At 32.6% G+C, this 18,812-nt stretch overlaps 1 protein-coding gene across 4 annotated transcripts in view; it reads right to left on the bottom strand.

Annotated features, from left to right (window-relative positions):
- Positions 1 to 18,812, bottom strand: part of LOC140060457 (calcium permeable stress-gated cation channel 1-like) — a 29,802-nt gene that overhangs the window by 7,236 nt on the left and 3,754 nt on the right. Inside the window, exons 1-9 of one of the 4 annotated variants that reach the window (XM_072106675.1) lie at positions 11,229 to 11,568; positions 10,408 to 10,571; positions 10,203 to 10,285; positions 6,429 to 6,485; positions 3,466 to 3,544; positions 2,936 to 2,973; positions 2,426 to 2,617; positions 2,010 to 2,121; positions 1,824 to 1,897 (exon numbers count right to left, since the gene is read on the bottom strand). In XM_072106675.1, coding sequence (XP_071962776.1) covers positions 1,824 to 1,897; positions 2,010 to 2,121; positions 2,426 to 2,617; positions 2,936 to 2,973; positions 3,466 to 3,544; positions 6,429 to 6,485; positions 10,203 to 10,285; positions 10,408 to 10,539 — 767 coding nt within the window. In that variant the 5' untranslated portion in view covers positions 10,540 to 10,571; positions 11,229 to 11,568. Of the gene's footprint in view, positions 1 to 1,823; positions 1,898 to 2,009; positions 2,122 to 2,425; positions 2,618 to 2,935; positions 2,974 to 3,465; positions 3,545 to 6,428; positions 6,486 to 10,202; positions 10,286 to 10,407; positions 10,591 to 11,228; positions 11,569 to 18,812 lie in introns of those variants that run through there. The other 3 variants (XM_072106676.1, XM_072106678.1, XM_072106677.1) reach the window with 3 other exon arrangements.

The following is an 18,812-nucleotide window of genomic DNA, read 5'->3' as shown; positions in this document are numbered from 1 at the left end:
GTCTCCGCTAACATCCTGAAAAATTGAATTTGATCGTATATTTCATAAGTAATTTGATTTATGTTTGTATTCAATTTAAAAGAACATTTGTAACATCACAGTAGAACATTTGTAACATCACAGTAGAACATTTGTAACATCACAGTAGAACATTTGAAACATCACAGTACAACATTTGTAACATCACAGTACATTCATTCATTATTATCTAAATAAATATTATCTGAATTGAATTGAATTGAACATCACAGTAGAACATTTGTAACATCACAGTAGAACATTTGAAACATCACAGTACAACATTTGTAACATCACAGTACATTCATTCATTATTATCTAAATAAATATTATCTGAATTGAATTGAATTGAACATCACAGTAGAACATTTGTAACATCACAGTAGAACATTTGAAACATCACAGTAGAACATTTGTAACATCACAGTACAACATTTGTAACATCACAGTAGAACATTTGTAACATCACAGTACAACATTTGTAACATCACAGTACAACATTTGTAACATCACAGTAGAACATTTGTAACATCACAGTAGAACATTTGTAACATCACAGTAGAACATTTGTAACATCACAGTAGAACATTTGTAACATCACAGTACAACATTTGTAACATCACAGTAGAACATTTGTAACATCACAGTACAACATTTGTAACATCACAGTACAACATTTGTAACATCACAGTAGAACATTTGTAACATCACAGTACAACATTTGTAACATCACAGTACAACATTTGTAACATCACAGTAGAACATTTGTAACATCACAGTAGAACATTTGTAACATCACAGTAGAACATTTGTAACATCACAGTACAACATTTGTAACATCACAGTAGAACATTTGTAACATCACAGTAGAACATTTGTAACATCACAGTAGAACATTTGTAACATCACAGTACATCATTTGTAACATCACAGTACAACATTTGTAACATCACAGTACAACATTTGTAACATCACAGTAGAACATTTGTAACATCACAGTAGAACATTTGTAACATCACAGTAGAACATTTGTAATATTACAGTACAACATTACGTGTACAGCCCCATTAGAGAATGTGTTCATTTTTACCCGAAGTTTTTCAAAACTTCGGGTAAATGTCAATTAACCTCCTACTGTGACATGTGTTTATTTAAGTCCAACTTTGATAGGCAGGTCATTAAACTATTTGATCATTGCCGAATTCTGCTAGTTTTTGCCTGACCATTGACCTTGCATACTGAAGAATGTACCTTGTCCTAATCAATCAATTACAAGAGAGCTAATAAAATCACAGGGGTATAATAGGATTCAGGTAATTAATCACCTGCTAAGTTGATTTATCTGATAAGGATTTTGACCAAAAAGTTCTAATGGGGATGTACACCTAATGAACATTTGTAACATCACAGTACAACATTTGTAACATCACAGTACAACATTTGTAACATCACAGTACAACATTTGTAACATCACAGTAGAACATTTGTAACATCACAGTAGAACATTTGTAACATCACAGTAGAACATTTGTAACATCACAGTACAACATTTGTAATATTACCGCAGTATAAAAGTAAATAAAAATTGTTTTATAAAAATATATAACGACAGTCAACTCTGCCATTCTAAAGAAATTTAGTATGGAATGGTCCAAAATGTTTGTGAATAAATGATGGTTTTCACAATGAGTTTTATAATATGCAGTGAGTAGGAAATAATATTGAGTATTATGTATCATAAATACATTCTATTTATTTCAGGTGCATAGTATATGAAAATATACCTGAATTAGATCAATACTTACTGGAAATGTTGGCGAATAAGAGCAGGCTCTGTCCTCTCCAATGGAATGCCAATAACAAACAGAGTCCTTGATATCTGAAACAATTAATACATTCAGTACAAATAACATCAACTTGTGAAATTATGACATTAAGAGAGAACATTAATGTGTAAATAATTTGAGATGACAATACTATTTGATACATACATGACTTGGTTCCTCTCTGTTAGGCAGATGTTGTTTGAAATGTCGAAGAGCAATAATGGCGATGACAAAATAAATCATTGCAAAGAACGTATGCACCCATAATGCTTTAGAGCTGAAAAAAACAATAACAAAATGTATACTGTAAATATCTTATTTATAATAGTGATTACAAGGCCACAGTATCATTCAAAAAAGGTAATAATAATAATACCAACGCAGCATTATAAAGACAGTACTTATCTTATACTGTATTCTAATGTTCATATAAGACTGATGGTAATGGAAACAACTACTCTGTATCTCAGTCTATAAACGATACATCTTGGATTCTGAAGTGAATTTGCATAGGGGGCATACTATTTTGGGTATGGTCCCTTTCTTTTTCCCCGTAAATAGTAACGTTGATAAATACTAACTCAGTTGGAAGGTTACTGATGGTTGTATGGCCAAAGTTCTGCTTTCCTCCTTCCTGGTCACCGCTGAAGTTGACCGGTAGAATAACCCCAATAGACAGGACACAGATGATAACTACAAGACCAATGAGGTAGCGCTGGAACTGAAGATACTGAATGGCATCTACTCCAGACTTCCTCCTGATTTGGTTATCACTGCAAGATAATTAGCAATCTACTGATTGATTGATTGATTGATTGAATCTACTGAAATTGCCGCACTAATTCTTGGCTGTATAAAGAGTAATGTTTTACTATGTCTCTTTCTTCTATCAAAGAAAAAAAAGTAATTCTGGAAACATCTCATTATTGACATTTTTTCTAGTTTTAATAATAATATTTATTCAGTCATAATGTACAATAACCAGGAGTGAGAATAGGCTGATGTTCAAACAGTTTCTGCACTTACTCGCTCCATCTCATTTTACTGTACATAGTGGTTTTCTTTACTACTATTTATATTCAAGTACTTACGTAATTGTGAAGACAGCTCTGATCCAAGAACAGAATCCCTATAAGAACGGTAATAAAAATAAATGTTATCAATTTAGATAATAATGGTGCCATGCATAGAATAAATGAGTTAAAGCTTTCCACAATCTCTGCCCTGTAGTATCTAAAACTGTATGTTCTATAATCGTTGAGGTAGTCAAATAATAATTGTTCTTTCTCACACTTTACAATAGTGTCAATATTTATGAGTTGAAGGAAAAAAATGTTGGCTGTTTTATTCAATAAGGAGAAGCTGGGCTTTCAACAATACAGTGGCGTATGGCTATGAGCACTCACTGGCTAAACCCAGGGGAATGAGCAGCCTCAATGCAGTGTAACTACCCAGCATTGGATTGCCTCTTAAGAGCGCTAAACACCCGGAAACTTTCCCCCCTGCGTTATGCCACTGAATACAAAATAAATCTAATGGCATGGAAATATTTCTGTGTTATCATCAGATATGATAACTCAACAATAATAATTAAACAAAGTTATAAGGTACAGTCTCTTACAGCATAATCTTCATAGTGTGGCTCCGAATCATCATCATCATTGGTTTTACTATGATCACCAAAAAACATGCTTGTCCATCTACACAATCATAGGAACAAAAACAATTATATGCAAAATGTTTTCTTGTTGTATTTGCAAAGAAAAAACACAGATTCCACACCCCTAACTACTTATACCTAAATACCACCTTTTCTAAATGTACAACGAATATTAAAAATGTGGGAAAATGACCAAAAACATCAAAAGTGAATAAACATATGAAGAAAAATTCAATGAAAAATGTATATTATATGGAAAAACACTGTGCTATAAAGTTTGGTGACCTGAGATAATAGTAAATGAACAAAAATACAGTACATTAATTTTAGAAATACCCTGAGAAACATCACGCACAACCCTGAATTCCACATTGTACACAAAGGGATGTTATATTAAGTGATAATCATTTTTCTAATTTAAAATACCACCTACAAACGTTATTTTTTGTTAAAACATTTTCTATAAAAACATCACAGATTCAGTTTAAATAAAATTGTTTAAAACTATGTTACAATAAAATACCATTAGTATTATGAATGTAAATCATTGTTTTGATTCTCAAAACATAAATAAGTTAAACACACAAAAGAGGAATGTAATAAAAACCTAACCCTGTCACATAAGGTGTAAAATTCATTCTTCAGTAAATGAACTTTTACACGATTTGTTGATACATCCTACAAAATACACATCCAAAGTACAATATTGATTGTAGTACCCAATAGGCAATAGAAACCAGATTATAATTGAATTTTGTTATCAATTGGTAATGTCTAGATCATTATGTGAAATGAAAATCTGCAACAGTGAAAACACATACCCAAACGAGACTACACTATTTGTACAATAAGATGGAAAAGAACATTTGCAGTAACGCAAGTCTTCTGGAGAATTGGGCGTTTTTCAGTTTGCGTTGACCAGAAACTAGTTACGTCATCTTAATTCATTGTCTGCATACGGGGACATTGGGATGTATTTCTTCACTTGATGACAATTCCAACAATACAATGAATTACCCCAATACAATATACATAGGTCCTAGTTTCTAGGTCATCACACATAAAAAGCTCCCTATTGATGGTCGAGAAGTGAAAATATTCAGTTATTTTTTGGTGTTACTGTAACATCTTGTTTAAAAGAATTATACCTCAAAAATTATTTTAAAATCAAAATTATCAAAGCTAGAATGAAGAAGTAAATCAAAATGAAGAATTAAACCAAAATAAGAAATTTCCCTTATTTCCCAGAAAATGAAATGTTACCTTTAACATTCAGAACAGCTAAGGAAAGAAAAGACATTCAAAATGTTGAGGTCTGAAATATTATTTCAATGAATATTCTACTCATTCTAGTAAGAAATGCTAAACTTAAATTTGCAATTATTAATATAATCAAAGAAATACATTTGATAGTTTGTACAATAACTAAATTTACAAGAAGATTAGTCAGAAAATAGGCAGAGCCTATTTATGAAAAGAAAAACAATTTTAAATTAGTTTCAGTTATTATCCTCTAGTTTATAATTCTATATAATTGTGGTAATGAGCGGCTGAGGTTACGGTAGATAGTGTTAAAGATAATTTAGATGACTACATACATCCCACGCATTGAACTGATTTCATACAATCATAAAACAGCTCATGGAATATAAACAGCGTGCAAGTATAGAACAATGTCACAGTTCCAAATTGGTGCACATCCTTTTTATTAATGAAATAGAGTATGGCTACTAACACACCAGCCTGCTGTAAACACGTACCATCTAATAACACTTTGAATGTCAACTTGATATCTCTATGATTGTTCCCATTGTATTTTTTACTTTAAAGATGTAGTCCCTTGAAACACAAAAAAATGAAGGTCAAAATATTCTAAATTTAAAGTAATATTAAAGTTATTCACCTTAAGTCGAAAATTCGAGCCAAAAACAACAATTTTACGTAATTAACAGCTAAATTAATTTGATTGCATTTCGTCTGGATAATCGTCCCGAGCGAAAGAAAACAAAGATTTCAAACCATGAGTATGCATGTTGCTAATTAGGATTGTTTACAACTCGTCACGGTTGAGAAGGTGTTTTCACACAGATTGCGAGGAAGTTTTATGATTATGCATACAGAGTAGCCAAATAAGCGCGTTGCATTATGAGATATGTTTTGATAGAAAACTTTGACTGGAAGTCAAAGTTATTTTTTTAACCAAAAAAACGTCTGTATTTCAGTTAAATGATTTTTTTTTTCAACTCATTTTTGGTGAAAATTAATAACTATTATGATACTTCAAAATGACGCACTTTTTTTCAAAATCTTTTTTTTTTTTTTTTTTGCAATTTGACAAAGGGACAATACATCTTTAAGTAGACAAATTAACAATAGTCTTAAGAGTGCATAGTAAATCGTTTTCTTGTTCTACACATGGAGCTATAAAATTATAAACTTGATTTTGTAATATTGTATTGTTTTCTCTCTTTTGTGGGGAATAAACCGACTTTAAACTAATTCTTTTAGTTGCTTGTAATCATACGGTCAGTGTGCACACTCACAATAAAAGCTTAATGTGCACGCCCGGAAATTTAAAATTCAAATTACGCACTCAAATTACAATATTAAGTTACAGTTTAGTATGTCTGAAAAGATGATAGATCAAATAAGTATGTAGTGTGTTGTTACTCTTAAATTATAGCTCCATGAATAAAAATTAAATTAAATTATTAGTTTAACAACAGGGATTATTAATTTATTATTTTGGTTGTAATTTATTATTTTGGTTGTAAAACACATGTTTTTAATACAAAAAATCAAAGAAATCATGAAACTAAAAATGCAGGAAGATGCTGAATAGAAGATGAAGGTTAATGAAACTAAAAAATGAAAATTAACATAATATAAATGAAAGAAAAAAAGTCAAAATAAAATACACATACACATCATACAAATTGGTGGATGTTGAACCGTCCGAAGGCACATATGAAAGTCGTCTACTACAAAACGTAAAATAAAGCACATAGAAACAAATAAGACAAGCAAGAATTTAAATAAAAACAAAAGCAAATAATAACAATATAACAATATATTACATAGATAATGAGTAACAGACATTTATAAGGTTCTTATAGAGCATCTTATAGATTATACAAAACATAATCATGGCATGTTTTATAATGTATATAAATGGGGCTAGTGAGCAATTGTGAGCTGACCTTACACCAAGTTTATCCATGGTATGGCAAGTGCCCTAAGCTAGATAGCATTTTATGTACCTTCTAAATGACTAATATAAAACAAATATGAGCAGCTGAGAAAAAAACTAACAAATATCAAACTTTCATTTGATGATATTCAAATATGTTATAAGTGTGATATAAGTCATCTGGATAATAAAACTTAGACCTCCATTAAGGTAATGAGATAACAGTGATATTTGTACTCAAGCAACCATGTGTATTCTATTCTACTTTCTACTGTATGACTATTAAAAAACTAAAAGTTATTAATTAAAAAATTTAAAGTATATTAATATCTGTTTTACCATAAAGTGTAGAATTCATTAGTGCTCTGTGGTTTTATACTTTCAAAAAAACTACAGTTAAGAGTGGAAAATAAGTAAACAGAAATGTTTGTTAACTGTTTAATTTAAAAACCTAAACTCGTACAAAACAATAAGAGTCAGACTTAAATGCAATCATTAAACTATACTAATATGAATTATAACAAGTCAATTATTGTTTATCAAGATAATCATGAAACATAGAGAAATGAGAGAATAAAAAGTCTTGAAATGTGAAGAAGAAAACATTCCCATAGAAACAAGCACTGTAAACTATTTACTATTTAGAAGATGGATTTTGCCAACTACACAACTATTATTTACAAACTGGAAAATTTACTTTTGTTGTTGAACAAATTAATTCTAATGACAAATTACAACTCCTAAAGACTTGTAATAGGACTTTGTTTATGTAGAGCATCTTGTGTATGTTGTCTCGTGAACAGGATCGGGCCTTTCATACCTGTTCGGCTCGGTTCCGGCGAATCGAACATCAATGATTCGTTTTCAGGACGCTCCATGTGGCTATGCACCAATCGATATGCGCGTAGCTGTGTGAAAACGAAACATTGACGTTGGATTGGATTTTCCGGCGCCGGAACTGGTGTGAAAGACCCTTTAAGAAGAATAGTGAATGAATTCGCTTATGGTTATCCTTTGGAATTGTCCTAAATATATAAACTAAACAAACAAGTAAATTTTACAGTTTGTATTGAATTCGGAACAAGATAAATTTATTGAATAACTGTCAGAATAGTTTAACTATAGGTGTATTTGACTGGTTGCCTACAAGCTCTTCAAACTGCTCACAATAGATCATCAACTTGCACTGCTCGTATAGAACAACAGGAGTCTGAAGAGCTCAAAACAGACCAGTTAAAAGCCTAATTTGAATGATATAACAATGTTGTGAATTCTTTTTTGCATCATTCCTTTGTGATGCATCAACCAAAATGTTGTATTAACTTAGTAAATTTGGAATAGACGAGCAAATATTCACAACAGAAATTGATTTAATATCATGCGCAGATGTTGTTTAATTGTCTTCAGTGCCAAGTAATTACTCTTTGGTCAACTACTGTTTGAAAGTGATTAAGAGGTTTCTTCTTCCCTATTAATTATTATTGTGCAGTTAAATGAAATGACATTACTAAATACCTTTCATCTTTAGGTTTTGGTTTCCTGAATAACAACAAAAATATAACAAAAACAGATTACAACATTTGAAACTTTACAGCACATTATACACTAAAAAAAGAAAAAAACAGTAAAATGGGAAAGGAAAAAAAATATGGGTCTTTTTTTGTCACTTTCATTCATCAACAAGGTATCAAATATTCTATCTTGAAACCCATTGAAATCATTGGATCTTTGCTAAGATCATCAACATCATCTTCTCTAGATATTTGCTAAGATCATCAACATCATCGTCTCTAGATCATTGCTAAGATCATCAACATCATCTTCTCTAGATCTTTGCTAAGATCATCAACATCATCTTCTCTACATCTTTGCTAAGATCATCAACATCATCTTCTCTAGATATTTGCTAAGATCATCAACATCATCTTCTCTATTTTTATGAAATGTTGGTACATTTGTGATACCACATCAACATCATGTTATAACTGTCACCCTAATAATAACCCACAAACCACTGTTGAACAAAATATTAATAACCTAATGTACATCATGTAACGCATCACATTCAGACAACTGTCTCCTGATCTTAGATTTTTAAAATTCTAATTATAATATTACAATTTGCAACACAATACAGTAATCAGAGCATTCACACTAATGGTTTTGCATACATTATGATAATGACCTTATATGGAAGTTATGACATCATCGTGACACTATCAAGCTGAATCTAAACCCTCAATGCAACTTAATTGCTTGGTAACTAAAAAATATTAATGATTGCAGTATGAATGCTGTCAAACTCGATGCCGCACAACATTCTCTTAGTCAGTGCAAATGCATTTACAATATCTTGCAAGAAATGCAATATTTATTACATATATTTTTCAAAAAGAATTAATTATTAAAATGTGTTTCATTCTCATAAAGAAAATATGATCATGCACAGAAGCAAGTAAAAGTGAAAAATAAATTTCATCAAAAACATCGATAAGAAAATATTGAAAAGTGAAGTTGATAAACTGTCTATTAACAATGTATTTGAAAATATTGTTTATCTAAAGAATAAATTTAATTGGATCAAGTTATCAAATAATTAATGTCTACTTTAAATTAACCTAATAAGAGAGAGATTAACTTGCATAGCTAATAATGGGATAAAGAAATTTGAAACTATTTGGATACTTGAGTGTATTACACTGAGGATCTACGATGGGTTGTTCATTATCTTCAAGATTTTCTATGTGCAAATCAATTTTAAATTATGAAACTTAAACCTTTTCAAAAAAGTCTAATACATTATTTAAAAATTAGTAATAATAAATTTATACAAGCGATGCAGAAAATTAAGAAAAAAATCATTCATAGTGGAGTGTGCTTCAAGCTGTACAAAAACAGTGTTCGCAGGCCAAGTTGAATTTTTGTATTTAAGCAAGGCTTAAAAAATGTGTCCAACTTTTGGTTTTATACTTTATCATAAGCAAGGCTAACAAAAAGAATCATAATAATGTGATGCAGTCCAAATTTTGCTTTTAAAACACCGCATAATATTTTACTCACCGTTTTTTCCTTTAATTAAAGCATATAAAAGATAAACTGAATCACTATGGATATTTGGATATTAAATTGTCACGTAATTCCTTCAGTAAATATTTAAAATTAAATTGCAGTTGTACCCTAGTCCTAGTTACTAGAGACCTTAAAACCATGTCATTTCATTCATGAGTATAGGATATATTTATAATTATTGCATCATGTTTTAACTATTACTATTTCCACCCAGCCTAAAATTGACTTCATGTTCTACCATGACTTCAACTCTATTGAGGAGGAAGAGAATACAGATTTAAATACTGGTATTTTCTTGCAGAAATATGGTTTCAAAAAACGCAATTAATTCCTGTCTTGATCATGAAATAACTATTTTAAAATGGTTTTAATGAAGCATTTTTAGCATTTTATCAAACTGTAGAAACAGAGGCAAACAAGAACACACTTAGTGGCTTACCTTTCTTCTCCATGCTGTACTAATGCAATCCTTCCATATTCACCGGCTAATTTTCTAAATATTGCATACAACAGCAAAATAATCTAAAATAAAGAATATTTTTAAATAATTAAAGGCCATATTTTTGTGTTCCTTTACTTATTTTTTCCTATTAAATTTTATTTAAAAAAAATGATTGTAATATAAAGATAAGATAAAATCTTACAGCAAAAAAGATAACATTAAGTGATAAATTGAGCGGGATGCCACCATACGGCGCATACAATAGTGTGGTGTTTTTGCCAATGTAGGTACACTGCAGACTACCGGGTGTGGTCGGTGCTGGCGTCGTGTCCATTATCTAAGATTAATTACAGTACCAACATGGATCTAAAATAAAAACAATCAATTTGTCATAATTTACAGCAATTGTCCTAAAACCAAACTTTCACGGGGCGGATCCAGGATTTCTTAAACGAGAGAGCACTAAACATTTTATATTATGTTATTGTAGCCGTTAAAAGAGGGATCAGAAACCCAAATGCTACCTGCTAGATCCGCCTCTGATAGGATTCTATAATACTTCACATACCAATTGACTGTAGGCATCTTTGTTTGCTAATCTATTGCTTCATAAAACATTAATGATACATATTTCCATTCATATTTTGTAGGGATCATTATTCATTTATAATTTAAGATATAAACATGAAAATACGAAAAGAAAACAAATTAAGTATAATGTATGAAGCTTAATTATTAAATAAATTGTATTCAAACCTTTTACACTATATAATTTATACTAACTACTTCCTACTGTAAGTATATACTGTATACACTTTTGTAATTATGAAACTAAATATCTACTGTGGTGCAAGGAAACACTAATAAACAAATCTGAATACAATACATACAATATTTATTAATACTCATTAACATTAGTTTTCAACATACTGTACTGATTCTTGTCAGTTTGGTGTTTTTATCTAACAAATATTTAACAAGAATATACTACTATACATTAATGCACAATATAAAACAACTTACAAATTGATACAGGATTAATAGTTAAAACACCATACCCACATCCAACAATAAACAAGAGAGAAAACACTAATGCAACGCTACAGCACAGTTAATACAATCTAGTAGGAAAAATAATAATTATCGCATTTGGCTTTAAGAGGCTCAGATAACTATAAGCAACCTGATTGGTCGATAACATAGTTAAGTTTATGCTTCATCGCACATAAGGCTGGATCAATAGAATAATTCATATAATTATCAAAGAGTAACAAGATGACATACAACAGTATGTTTGCAGTATTTAAAATAAATTGCAATCGGCAACAAAAAAAAATAACAAATTATTGATCTATGAGAATTGCTCAAATGAGGACATTTTTCTGTAACTTTGTGGAAATTATTACAGTACATTAATATTTAATAATTAAATTCATAATATTGTCAATATTTGTATGACTGTATGAATGGATGATTTGTATCAAAGATTTTTAAATTTTTAGACATATTGGCAAATATGACATTGAATAATTGTTTCTGAGAATAGAAACCAATTTATTCTCATGTGAACACATATTAAATGAGTAAAAATATATTCTTTTTTGAATTTATGACTCTGTATAATCTACAAATATGTGTGTGTGTTCAGTACCCTTTTGCAAGAGCACACCCAGGAGCTTGTGAATGGGCAACATGCTTCCCCAGGCAACAGCTAAAATTAAATTATGGACTACTTTTTTTGACAGATTATTATATGTAAGCAGTGGCGGATCCAGGATTTTGAAATTGGTGGGGTAGGGCCTAAAAATAGTGAAATGAAGAGCTGAGCTTAATTATCTTAGTATCCACGGTGGGCCTGTAACGCGAAATTTGGTCCGGGGCCAAAACTGGTCCGGTTGGATCGATTTTGGCGTTGAAACAGCCGCTAAAACAGGTCCGGCTAGGCCAAAACTGGTCCGGCCTTTAAAATCGCTTAGTTATCCATAAAAATGTCATAAGAAGCCTGGAAAAAGTCCAAATGGTTGAAGTAAACTATGCTTGGAGTAAATATACTAAATATTACCGTAAAATCGTAAAGAAATTATCGAAACGGAGAAATTAAAAATGTGCAAGAATAAATTGGCGCTCAGTTCGGAATCTTCCATTATTCTATTGTAAAATTCGTAGGATAAAGTACGTGTAATAGCCCCCCTCTTAGCATAGTAAAAAAGGACTTTTCATTCATTGTATTCATATATTTTGATTAAATAAGGTTTGATTATATATATTCTCACATATTTCCTCATTTTATCGTTTTAAATTAATACATTTTCAGTATATATCACCGGGCGGTTTAGAACTTGTTTTTAATAATATTATATAACTTTAACTTGCACTGAAGGGTTTAAAAAAGAGGGTTCAACATCAACGTTTTGCGATCGTATTTTAATGTACTGCATCTGTTTTATAATGAAATGTCAGTAAAATTATAAAATGATCACCTATTTATTCTTCAAAGTGAGGAATTAAATTTCAGTTATTCTTTGTCTGCATACATACTACAAAATTTAGATTTCAGAAATACTCATGGTTTCAGCCGATACGATAGTAAATTAATTTGACACGAATTTAGACTAGCATGATATAAAAGAACACTTTTGTTGTTTTTTTAATTGATGAGGACTACTTGGCCTGCCTTTCCGCCAAAAAAAGAAAAAGAAAAAAAATGTTTTCACTTATATTTATAAAAGAAAAAACAAACGGTTATATTAAACCAAAGTGAATAACTATTATGGAACATTATCATTTTTCGGGGGACAATACATCAACAAATGTCCCTCCTAAAACTTTAGGTTTTTTCAAAATTATTTCGCATTTAAAAATAGCTAGATTGTGTCGTTAATATATTATTAAGTTTAGCCAATACTACTATGCGCCATCTATTTCGTGTAGAAAAGTACAGTAGGCCTATAATCATCCACATGATAATGCAAAATTACATTTTATAAACAGTATACTTTGTGTAACTGCATAAAGTACTTAATATTTTGTATATCATTATACGATACAATAGTAATACGTCGCATTTATATACAAACATTAATAGAAAAAAATGAATTTACCATGTGTGCCGTTGTTTGGGTAGAGAGGCTATAAACCCAGGAGAGGCTGGAGCCTCCCTTTTCACCAAGACCGAACTGAACAATAGAATATCCCAAAATCCGATTACTGTAGAGTTCCTTTACAGTATATTAGTGTTTCGATAATTTCTTTTCGTTTGTACGGTAATACCAGTTTTGGCCTAGCCGGACCTGTTTTAGCGGCTGTTCAGCGCCAAAATCGATCCAACCGGACTAGTTTTGGCGACCAAAATCGATCCGGCCGGACCAATTTTGGCCGGACCAATTTTGGCGTGACAGGCCCAATATGGTGTATGGCAAAGGTTCAAAGTACACTGCATTAATTACTTGATTTGTTGACTATCGTTATCAGTAGTACAAATGATTCTAATACATTATAAACACAGAGAAATTTAATATTCTATAGAATAAATACATGATTTATAGTAGACTAACAGTGTAAACATTTATTTGGTTTTTGGTATAATATAGTAGACATACATACTGTAACTGATAGCATAACAAAATATGTTAATAATTAAAGATGTATTGTTCCCCTGAAAAAATTAATAATTTTTAAAACATTTTTTTAAATAATAATAATATGCTTTGACCTAAATGTTCACAGGAGAATGTTCCTCTTAATAAACTAAAATAGGGGTGTCCCTCCACCAATAGGGGTGTCCCTCCACCAATAGGGGTGTCCCTCCACCAATAGGGTTGTTCCTCCACCAATAGGGGTGTCCCTCCACCAATAGGGGTGTCCCTCCACCAATAGGGGTGTCCCTCCACCAATAGGGGTGTCCCTCCACCAATAGGGATGTCCTAAAGAATTAGGGGTTCTACTAACTGTACCGATAGATTATTAAAGACTAGGCTTATGCCTATATTTTTTATAAAAAGGTAATATTAAATGACCCGTGGCTAAAGATAACGGTACCATATCTTAACTTCCGTTTGCTATTAAGGTATGGTAAAATTGCATTACGTCATAATTAGCCAATGGGTGCTGATTATGACGTAATGCAATTTACCGTACCAAACGGAAGTTAGGATCCGGCACCGTTGCATGCCCGGTTGCATGGTGGGAAGGATTTGGGAGCAAACATCACAACGCGTATGTATAAAAACAACAAATTACATAGTACGCATTCTGACGTTTGCTTCCAAACCCTTCCCATCGTGCATTGTGGAAGCTATTTGCGATAAACCTTATTTTTTTTAAATTATAATCAAAGAACTTATAACACAAGAATCTCCTGTTCGTCCGAAGCGCGTAACAATTTCGAAAGGCATTGTGGGATAGAATAGAGCTATGGGTGGCGCCATTGTGAGCCATGGAGTAGGGCGCCCGCATCAAATTAGAAAGTCAAAATCATAGAGGGGTTCTGCTAATACTCTAGGGGGGGGGGGGGGTAGAGTAATTGATTTCCTAGTTTGGAGGGGGCGCTCATGCTCCATGCTGTGAAATGGCATCGCCCAGTTTGACCTTTTAATCCTGTACTTCCGATACTGTGTTTTGAATGCAAATTGAAGAACAGGAGATTCTTGTGTTATAAGTTCTTTGTTATAATATACAGTAGGCCTAGGTAGGTCCCTATAGGATGCAAATAATTCAATATGATTGTTATGCGCGATTTGAACGATTTGCGCAATTTCAAATTGCGCAAGAAAATCCTTGCGCAATTTCTAATTGCGCTGCACAATTTGTAAATTGCGCAAGATAGTTCTTGCGCAATATGACACCTTTGCGCAATTTGAAAACGAACTGTTTGTTATTTTTATTATTGTACTCATTTGTTGTTGAGAATGGTACCGAAAGGTTAGTCTTTTTTGTCATTAAATTTAATTTTTAAGTTAAATAGTAAACGTCTAATAATTCGTAATAATTATTGTTTCTAAAAAAAATCCAATCGTTATTAGTCATATTAATCGTCATTAGTACTGATATTTGAATTGAAATTATTATATTACTATTGGTATTTATTTATGCCTTCTCCTCATATTATGTGTGAATATGGTATTTTATAGAACCATTGGGAATTCGAGATTTTTTTTATTCGGAAAAAAAATTTCGGGAGGGTAAGGAAATGCGATATTATCTTTAATTTAATTTTTGAATCATTCTTAGAAATTACTAAAAAAATATGGGTGTGCATGATTTCACAATCTGTCGAAAAACCTTGCGCAATTTGCAGATTACTTGCGCAATTTAATACGTTGCTTGCGCAATTTGAAACACATGTTTCAATTCAAATTGCGCAAGGAATTTTTTGCGCAATTTTAAATTGCGCAAATCGTTCAAATCGCGCATAACATGATCAATATGATGATACTGAATAGATTAGTACCTTTCTCTGGGCATTCTCAGCATAGCTAGTAGACTAGGCTATGAATGAGGTAGGTGCCACCCGGAGAGGTAGAAATTCTCATATGACTTTTCTAGACCAGTTTTTTCTGGGGAATCCAAATATATTGGGTAAACGGGCTGTAACCTGAGAACTTTCGCGTGAGGGCGCTTTTTTCAAAATGGCTGCCAGTTACAGTAGACTATGATATCTTTGCAACCACTGGTCATAGAGAGGTGATTTTGGTGTCAAATTATTCGGAATGTACATGTTCCTATTTGATGTAATAGAACATTTTGTCAGAAAATGGCCGGAAATACCTCTATTGACCTTTGACCCAATATCTAACAGATATCATATCTCCGTAACTACTCGACACAGAAAGTTGTAATTGGTGTCAAACTCTCCAGAATATAGATGTTTATATTCAGACTAATAGAACATTATCTGTAAAAATGACCGGAAATAACGTTACTGACCTTTGACCCAAAATGCAAGACATTTCTCCCATCATTTTGTGCCAATTGGAGGTTGACATTCTCATATTATTTTCTGGACCAGTTTTTCATGTGCAATCCGAATATATGAGATAAATAAGCCATAACAAGGCCAAGAATTTAATTCTTTTACTACATACATGCTTCCCTTTAGTGTTTCAGACTGTATGTCGTGTATTAATCTTCAAGATCGCTCACATCACTGCAATCTGAAAAGTCTTCATATTCATTATGTGTAAACAGTTCCTGGACATCAGTGGGAATCACTGTCTCAATCAATTTAGGCTCCATTTGTTCGTTCCATCCATTGTGTGTACTGTTGTTGACAAAATCATTGACGTCTGCTGATTGCCATTCTTTAGTAATGAAGTGTGCTCTAAGTATATGAAACTCAAGGGTCTGCTGACATAGTGGCAGTAATTATATATCTGTAATCTTGTTGTGTCTGGAAAACTTTCTGTTGAAGATATCATATCTTGCTTGATTTACACTTTTCCCCTTCACTCCATACAATAGTGAAACATACTCTTCAAATTCCTCATACAACTCTTTTGATGGAACATCTGACACTCCAAGGTTGCAGAATGTGTCAACAAATTTTGCTTTTGATTCCAGAAGCTTCCAGCAGGTACGTTTTCCTTTCCGAAAGAAAGCGGAGTTATAATCGTTACCTGTGAAAGCATGGAATCCAATAAGGGATGATTTCTGCGCTTTTGTTAAATCAATGTCACTCAATTTCAGTACCTTTCGGTATTTCCCAGTGTTTGTATCAATAATTACCCTCTGCCCATCATCTATGAAATGAGATAGTGCAATGACTGGAATATCAATGTCTCCAGAATGGGAACGAATTATTGCTACGCCTTGATTGTTATTTGTTAAAGCATGCTTTGCATGCAGGATGACTTTCGTGTAGGCTTCTTCTTCCGGCTACTATTAAGCTCCGGAACCAATACAACATCTCAGTTAGTAACGTAGATGTATTCTTTGTACGATGAAAAGTAGATAACATCACTCCTCATATCTGTTAGAATGCTTTCTTTCTTTGACACTAGTACACAGCGAATAAGCTCAATCAATCTGGTCTTGTTCTCGCCGTTGGCAAGGAAATTGTTGAAATCACGGGCCAACTTTGATATTGTTGAGCTTACAATTACTTTTGGTGCAATACCGCGTATGTTTCTCTCAACAGACTTAATGCTTTTTGGCAGGTATGCATCGGTAACAATATCAACACGCTTGTATCCTTTAGGGACGCTGTTGAAAACCTTTGCTACAAGATCCTCGTACGTATCAGGGTAAGATGTAAATGTTCTGATTAATGCCATCAAGCCAACAACATAGGCAATGACAGTAGCCTTTGCTGGCAGTGCCCGACCAGGATCTATAACATCTGTTGAACTTTCGATGAGAATTTCCATTAGGACACTATTCTGAGTTGTTCGTCTTGTCCCATCTGCATTAGCAAGGCTTAGCGGGACAGGGGTAAGTGGATACTCAAAGGCTTTCAGTCAAGTCAATTATTCTACCATGCTTTGTTGAGGTGGCAAGAAGCTTTCCTAAAACATCCCGATTAGCTTATATTACTCTTACTTTCCCATTTGCCTTGATTTCGAGTTTCTTCCCACTATTCGAAAATAAAGTGAGATGATGTTATGGATCCTGGTCGAGCACTGCGAGAAACAGACGCGGTATTGCACCAAAAGTAATTGTAAGCTCAAAAATATCAAAGTTGCCCCGTGATTTTAACAATTTCCTTGCCAACGGCAAAAACAAGACCAGATTGATTGAGCTTATTTGCTGTGTACTAGTGTCAAAGAAAGAAAGCATTCTAACAGATATGAGGAGTGATGTTATCTACTTTTCATCGTACAAAGAATGCATCTACGTTACTAACTGAGATGTTGTATTGGTTCCGGAGCTTAATAGTAGCCAAGAAGAAGCCGACACGAAAGTCATCCTGCATGCAAAGCATGCTTTAACAAATAACAATCAAGGCGTAGCAATAATTCGTTCCCATTCTGGAGACTTTGACATTCCAGTCATTTCACTATCTCATTTCATAGGGTGATGGGCAGAGGGTAATTATTGATACAAACACTGGGAAATACCGAAATGTACTGAAATTGAGTGACATTGATTTAACAAAAGCGCAGAAATCATCCCTTATTGGATTCCATGCTTTCACAGGTAACGAGTATAACTCCGCTTTCGTTCGGAAAGGAAAACGTACCTGCTGGAAGCTTCTGGAATCAAAAGCAAAATGTGTTGACACATTCTGCAACCTTGGAGTGTCAGATGTTCCATCAAAAGAGTTGTATGAGGAACTTGAAGAGTATGTTTCACCATTGTATGAAGTGAAGGGGAAAAGTGTAAATCAAGCAAGATATGATATCTTCAACAGAAAGTTTTCCAGACACAACAAGATTACAGATATATCATTACTGCCACTATGTCAGCAGACCCTTGAGTTTCATATACTTAGAGCAAACTTCATTACTAAAGAATGGCAATCAGCAGACGTCAATGATTTTGTCAACAACAGTACACACAATGGATGGAACGAACAAATGGAGCCTAAATGGATTGAGACAGTGATGCCCACTGATGTCCAGGAACTGTTTACACATAATGAATATGAAGACTTTTCAGATTGCAGTGATG

The sequence above is a fragment of the Antedon mediterranea genome, chromosome 10 (genome assembly GCF_964355755.1).
Source record: "Antedon mediterranea chromosome 10, ecAntMedi1.1, whole genome shotgun sequence".
NCBI classification, from domain to species: domain Eukaryota; kingdom Metazoa; phylum Echinodermata; class Crinoidea; order Comatulida; family Antedonidae; genus Antedon; species Antedon mediterranea.
The sequence above is the reverse complement of the archived record's forward strand: the minus strand, read 5'-3'. Positions and strand labels throughout refer to the sequence as shown.